The following is a 7,428-nucleotide window of genomic DNA, read 5'->3' on the forward strand; positions in this document are numbered from 1 at the left end:
ACCTCATCTTAGAGTAATGCTTTTAAATACATAAAATAAAATACCCAGGATGAAAAGGAAACCAAAGCTATTGAAAATAAAGATGTATTTTTCCAAATCTAAGTTCATGGACTCCCTAAAAATCTATAGGCAGCTCATAGGCTGCAGTCAGCCAGCCAATCAGTTAACCCCAGCTTAAGGTTCTCTGAGGTTCCTTCCAATTCTGAGAATCAGTGATTCTGTGAAACAAACCCAGGCATCAGAAACTCAGTGTTGCAAAAAACGCCAGTTTGGTTTTAATCCCTAAGCCAGAGAAATAAGAAATCTCCACGCCTGTGCAGCTCTGTTAATTAATGATCCCACCACCTCCCTCTTCCATCATCCTCCCATAAATATATGGCAGAAGACTGCTCTGCTCTGACCTGTTCCTCCCCACAGCAGCAGGTGCCTATAACCCCACATACCTCCCTTTCTTCTGAACCTCCCAGCTGGCCCTCTGCCCACTTGGCAATGATCAGCCCATCCTATTTGCAGCCCTCCTCCAGCCCACCCCCAAAGCTCCCAATGCCTGACTTTCTGGCTTGCTTCACCCTGCACAATAGTTACATTCCTGACAAAGTGTGTGTTAATTGTTTTTTTTTTTTTAATTCAGCCCTTTCTCCTAAAAACATAGAAACGAGTTTGAGATCCGCCAGCAGGCAAACTTGCTATTTAAAGAAACCTTTTGGCAGAACCTTTTGTGGATGTGAATAATTACTCCCTGGTGTATCTGTTTTGAAAATTCTGATTTCCATAGGTCTGGTTTTCTTCTCCTAGATGGCTAAACAGTGTTCTATTCCCAGAACTTTACTCAACACAAACAAGAACAGTGGGGCCTTCCCCCCCCCACCCACATTGAAATTCCCAGTTTGGGGAAAAAATAAAGAAAAATTCAACTGACTCCCATAAAATAACTCACAACAGCTTAACCTTTGCATAGAAAAGTGACACATGAATGCACCATTCCCAGGCTGGGCTGCAGGGCCCCAAGCCCCAGGGCTGAGTGGCTCACCTTCCTAGGGTCTGTGGGATCTGTCTCCTCTCCATTGTTCATGGAGATGCTGTTAGGCTAAACGCTGCACATTTGGATCTCTTTAACCAGTCCCTTTTAACACTCTACATCAGGTAGCCCACTTAATGTTTACAGTTTATTTCCCTCCATTTACTCCAGGGTCCATTCCACCTCCCTGGGCTTTCTTGGGGAGATTCCTTTCTGCCCTACCTCCTCTCCTGTCCCCAGCCCTCCACTGAGATTATGGGATCCCCTCCATTTATACTGTAGACACCATGTCTATCTTTTATGCATGGAGTTCTTTGCATATTGTCTCCCATAGACTGGGAGCTCCTTCAGGGCAGACTCTGTGCTTTTGCCTTTCTTGGCATCCCCAGCCTTTAGCAGTGTGCCTGATTCACATCAAGTGCTTAACAAATGGCTTTGGACTGACCTACATTTCAGCACTTCTTGCAAAGGGCTTTACAGATGGCGTTTGGTTCGATTCTCACCGTAACCCCCATAACCCCGGGTGGTAGGGACTATTATTAGTCCCAACTTAGAGATAAGGTAAGTGAGGCTAAGAGGTTGGGACAGTCCTATCTACCTGTAGGTGACCTCCCCTGGTCTCATGGTTATCACATGACTGAGGCAAAATTCCAAACTCAAGTCTGCTTTTGTCTTTTCATCCCATAAAGTAGGAAGGCTGGTTCCTGTGCCTTCTGTCTTCACACACGTGTTGTAAGGATGAGATAGGACAATGTCTATGAAAGGCTTTACAGACTTTACACACTCACTACTCAGATGGATGCCTGGAAGCATTTTCGTCCCAAGTCCAAAAGACATTGTCTTGACCCTCACATTCACTTTTACTCTAATTTGTCCTTCTGTGTATAAGGCACTGCCTCCCTTCTAGTCACTTGACTTCACAACCTCGTGATGTACCCTATTCGAGCTCTTTGAGGGTAGGGATTGTTCCACTTTTGGTACAGACTCTGGCACGTATTAGGTAATTAATTGTTGATTAATTGACTCGTAATCTCCTCTTTCCAGTGATACAGATGGCATCCCCACCCCATGCATTCTTGTCTTAGCCTCTGCCCCAACCTCCTCATCTGTAAAATGGTGATCCTAATAGCAGTTACTTCACAGGATTGTTGTGAGGATCACATAAATCAACATTCCGAGTGCTTAGTGAACTAAGTGTTATACAAACACTAGTTATTACCACTGTTCCTGCTCCTGCTGCTGCTACTACTACTACAATCTCTTTCCAGATTTTCTACTTACTCTGTGGCTCTCAATGCTTTACATGAGAAATGAGGATGTCAGATAAAGTGACCACCAAGGTCCTCTCCCACTCTGAATCTGTGATCCTATAATCCTCAACCTCCTGTGCTCTTGGAGTCTCAGTTCCGCTGTTGTTTGGAGGCTGAAGACATCAACCTCAAAGTCCTCAAAGACCTAGAATGTCCCTCACCCACCTCTAGGCAAAAACTGGGAGCATGACACTCCTCAGCATTGGAGGCAGAAACAGACACCCTGCACCAATGGGAGATGGGGGAGGGAGGAGGGAACATTCCCTGAAATATGTAATTCACTGAGAGAATGTTCTGCCTCCACATCCTCTCTCAACATTAAAGGTTCACAACCTGCTTTCGTTCTTAAGAATTCTAAACCATTTCCCACAAGCTTGTTATATGCAGACGGTAGGAGATTCAAGTATTAGCTAAGAACGCGTACCCTTTGAGAAAGGTCGACCTCTGCGTGGAAGTTCTTTAAATGGAAAGAAAGGAGAAAGTAGTTAAGGTTTGATTGTTAATTAATCTGGGTTTATTCTTTTCATTTCCCTCAAGTAGGTCAGTATGAGATAGAAATGTTGCATTTGAATATTTGAATGTGAAGCTTTTTGTTGAAATTAACTTTTAAAAAACCATGAATATGGATCTATGAAAACTAGATCATCTGAAATTGACCTAAAGACACAGTAATCGACCCGTGAAAATCTCTCTTTCTTTGGGGCTTTCTGAGGCCAATGAGGGTTTACTTTTGACAGGCTGTTTCTGTTTCGGACATGACATCTCTCACCCTCTGTTCTCCTCCTTCCCCCTTCTTCCTCTTTCTCTTCCTCACAATAAATTTTTTTTTTCTATTACAAAGCATTATTTTTTTCTTCCCCTTGCCCTGAAAAGAAAAACAAAGCCTCATCACAGATACCTAGTCATACATTACAAATTCCCACACTGGCCATATCCAGAAATGTAACCTGACTCTGAATCTTGAGTCCATCACTCCTCCGGCAGGAGGTGAGCTACATTCATCATTATCAGTCCTCTGACTGATAATGCAACTGGCCATTGAACTGCTGAGAGTTCTTTGAAAATTGTTCCTTTTTTTTCTGGTGTTGTCGTTAGAGTATAAATTATCCTTTAGGTTCTGCTCACTTGACTCTGCATCAGTTTACACAAGTCTTTTCAGGTTTCTTGGAAACAATTCCCTTCATCACTTCTCACAGCTCAATGATATTCTATTACATTGATCTACTATGGATTTGTTCATCTGTTCTCCAGTTAATGGACACTCCCTTAATTTCCCACTTTGCGCTACTACCAAAAGGCCTGCTATAAATAGCTTTGTACTTAGGGGTCCTTTTCCTCTCTTTTGATCTTGTTGGGGTATAGTTGTATTGCTGGGTCAAAGGGCATGCACGGTTCAGTAACCTGCCATGCTCTCTTTCAGAAATGTCTTTTCCTATTCTTGTATAGCTAGGGCAAGGAAAACCTTGGTGAGCCAAGGATGAAAACGGCCTTTCTCAATGACTATTTCTGATCCCCATCTCTCTTCTTGCAATGAACGGAAGATGGTTGCACCCTCAGCCCAGTGACTCAGGACCTAGAGATGTTTTCCCACTTCTGGGCAAGGTTGGTTAATGTGAAATGTCAAAAACAAGCAAACAAACCAAGTGTCCACAGCATGGCTGGTTTTTAGGCAGCCAGCCACAATTCCTGTATTCATGACACTGCATGTGTCATAGGCTTAATGTATCACTTACGTCTCTTCATCCATAAATATTTCTGTAAACCCAGGAGCAGCCTCACACCTACTGCTGTAAAGTCGTCAGCACTTTATATAGAACTCCACCAGTCCCTGAAGACAGCTTTCCCCGCTGGCTTTCAGAAGATAGAAATATGTTGCTGCTAATTGGTTATTGATGGGCATGTAGGTTCAAGGGGGGAAAGGGAAACCTTCTATTCTGATCCAATAACATCCAATCCATCAAAGAGATGCCTCATAGCATTACAGACCAACAATCCACCTCAAAGTCAGGATCACCTGGGTTCAAATCTAGCCTCTCACATAGACTTGCTGTGTGACCCTAAACTATTAGCCTCTCAACGCAACCAAGATCAGAAGGTGCCAACCGACATCATTAGAAGAAATTCCCTCACCTGACAATTTCAATGAGATCACAGTTCCAATACCTACTGATTCATGAAGCATTTTCAAAACACCTTCTGTGTATTGACCTAGTGATGGGGATACAAGAGGGAATGATGAAAGAAAAAAGTTTTTGCCCTCAAGGAACTTGCTTTCTATTGGTCAATACAACGTGTGAACAGGTTAATAAATCCAAGATAATTTGAAGAAAGAGAGCATAAGTGACCAGAGTGGGAACTAGGGTGGGACAACTGGGGCTTTGCCCCAAGGGGTTGAAATACAGAAGCATTCATTGTATTTAGTTCTTCAACAGCATAGAAACAAGTGAATTTAGCACTTAGGGGAAGAATAATTAGTTATTATTGTGTAACAAGGAGAATTATGACAAGATGGTCTTCTAATCAGAGCATCTCTTTTTTCTGCTGCTTATATATCTATATCTATGTCTATATATGTATATATGTATTTACTCATACACACATAAACACACACACACACATGCACACTTTAGTTAGGCCATGTGTCTGTGAGGACCGCTCACCTCTGGGACCAGTACATGCAGGATCTGGCATTCAGGGCATATTCTAGTTCAAAACGGCTCCGGAGGGCAGCTACGTGACTCCTGCTGGGGCCTCCCCAGCTCACCAGGCAATCAGAGGATGAAGAAGGAGACAGAGACCCACTGCTGTTACTTGATGCGGGAGACATCAGCTGCATAAAGAAAGAGTATCTTCAATCTTTGAACAAAGAGGACAGGCTTAAAGACACTGGGTAAGCAAAGGTGGTCTCTGTTTAATTCTCTAGACTGGGATTTCTTTCAGTTTAATTTCTGTTCATCTGGATTCTTTTCTGTGTTTTCTCTTATCTTCTGTCACCTAGAGAAGACTGATTCCATTCATTTTTTAGATCTGGCCTTTTTCTGAGTCAGCCTCCTAAAAATGTAATGTTCAGAAATCAAGCTTACAAAATGGATGAATGAGGGGATCCTTCCACAGGAACTGACTTAGTATCTGAAAAACCAGAGCTCTAGTTCTAGACAAGATGTGTAATCTGGGGAAAGTCATTTCAATGGCCTCAGCTTCAGTTTCCCCATCTGTAAAGTGAGGATAAAGTTCCTCTTTCTCCACTAACCTCACAGTGCTATTGTGAAAACTAAATCACACAGTGAATGCAAAGTACTTAAGAGCACTAAAGTTCTACATAAATATTATTTGATAATTGTAAACACTTTCACTTTATTGAAAAAAAAATTTTGGTAAAACTCCATTAAAAAAGGAAGTTTTCCTAGTACATTTCTAAAGAGGGTTTGATTTACAAAACCTGGATTATCTCTTAGTTTTACAAAAACTTGATTATCTTAATCCCTTGAATATCCCTTCTCCATAAAGTGTTATTCATCTGCCTACAGGTTGTATCTTCTCCAGACTCCAGTGGAATGTAAGCTCCCTGAGGGCAATGATTTCCCCACACACACCCCAATTTGTCTTTGTATCCTCAAGGTCTAGCTCAGTTCCAGAGAGCTAGGAGGTGCACAAAGTGGACAGAGCAGCTGGATTTGGAGTCAGAAAGACCTGGGTTTGAATCCTGCTTCAGATACTTCCTAGCTGGGTGATTTTTGGCAAATCATTTAACCTCACTTTGCCTCAGTTTCCTTATCTGTTAAATGTGAATAATAATACCAGCAGAGGTTGGATGAAAACTCATTAGGTTTTCCAGTGGGGATGCCTTTGGACTGGATTTCACCTATAGGTTGAGCTAAATGGCTCCTGAGGGTCTTTTCAATGCCCCAATTCCAAGATTCTGTGCCAAGATTGGAACCTACCCAGGGCAGAATTATAGGACCTACAAAAATAAGTATGAGAATAGGAAAAGCTGCTGGTGAGGAAGACGAAGATAGAGGGAAGAAGAAAAAAGAGAGCAGTGTGCAAAAAGACATGTTTCTCTAGTACCCACTGTGTCTTTCTAGTTATAACATGTAACAGCTGTGGCTAGCATGAGCCCCCCTGCCCAACTGGGCAGCCCAAGTGTTTTTGCACATTTGCACATTTGAATTTCATGTGATATGTAGAAGAGGTATCAGTTGGATAGGCACCTTCCCAAGCAATAGAAACAAACAAACAGACTGCCAGACTCAGCCAAGATCCCTCCTGCTGCTTAAGCTTCCTGATTCAAACACTGACCCTTCACAAGTTGACACCATTTCCCCCATTCAGCTTCCTTTAGGTCAGACACAAGCCAAGCCATCCATTGGTCTCAATCATGGGACAAGCTCTGCTCTTTGGGAGCCCTGGGGAAGTCTCAGCAGAGATAGTTTCAGAGTCATTTCTGTTATCTACAGAATCTCAGGTTTGAAAGTGGCCATTTACTGGTCCAAACTGGACCTGAGCAAGATTCCTCTTTTACAACATACCTGTCAAGTGGGCATCCGGCTTCTGCTGGAAGACCTCCTATGAGGGAGGGATCCTTAATCCACTCTGGACAGCTACCATGGCTGAAAAGTTTTTCCTGACTCTAGCCTAAATTGTCCTATGTAACCTAACCCTAAATGCTATCCTCTGGGGCCCAACTGGAGGAGAGGAGGAGAAGGTCCCTTCCCCTTCCGTATTATAGGCCTCAATATACTTGAAGACATAATATCTAACCTATTACCAGTTCCTTCTACTGATCCTTGCATAGCACGAACATGAACCTGAAGTCTTGTGTATTGGATAAGCCTCAGCGCTTGCAATCAGATAGACCTGGGTTCAAATACTGATTAAAACATGTTCTAGCTGCATCACACTGGGCAAATCCCTTAGCCTCTTTTTTTTTTTTTTGGCCTTGGTTTCTTCATCCACAAAATTAAAGTTAAAGTGGACTTCTGAGGACCCTTTGCTCTCTAAATCTAAGGTCCTATGACTTCTGCATTTTCAAAATTATCTTTGGCTTCAGGTATCTCCATGAGTTTATCACAAAGTTGAAAAAGACTTCATCCCCCCCCC

General features: G+C 42.6%; 1 protein-coding gene across 1 annotated transcript in view; it reads right to left on the minus strand.

The window, feature by feature from the left end:
* Positions 1-7,428, minus strand: part of LOC114051689 (serine/threonine-protein kinase TNNI3K) — a 336,380-nt gene that overhangs the window by 41,240 nt on the left and 287,712 nt on the right. The window contains exon 23 of the mRNA XM_027874115.1: positions 4,989-5,158. Coding sequence (XP_027729916.1) covers positions 4,989-5,158 — 170 coding nt within the window. The remainder of the gene's footprint in view (positions 1-4,988; positions 5,159-7,428) is intronic.

Source organism: Vombatus ursinus, unplaced genomic scaffold (genome assembly GCF_900497805.2).
Source record: "Vombatus ursinus unplaced genomic scaffold, bare-nosed wombat genome assembly UNPS02014804.1, whole genome shotgun sequence".
NCBI lineage: Eukaryota > Metazoa > Chordata > Mammalia > Diprotodontia > Vombatidae > Vombatus > Vombatus ursinus.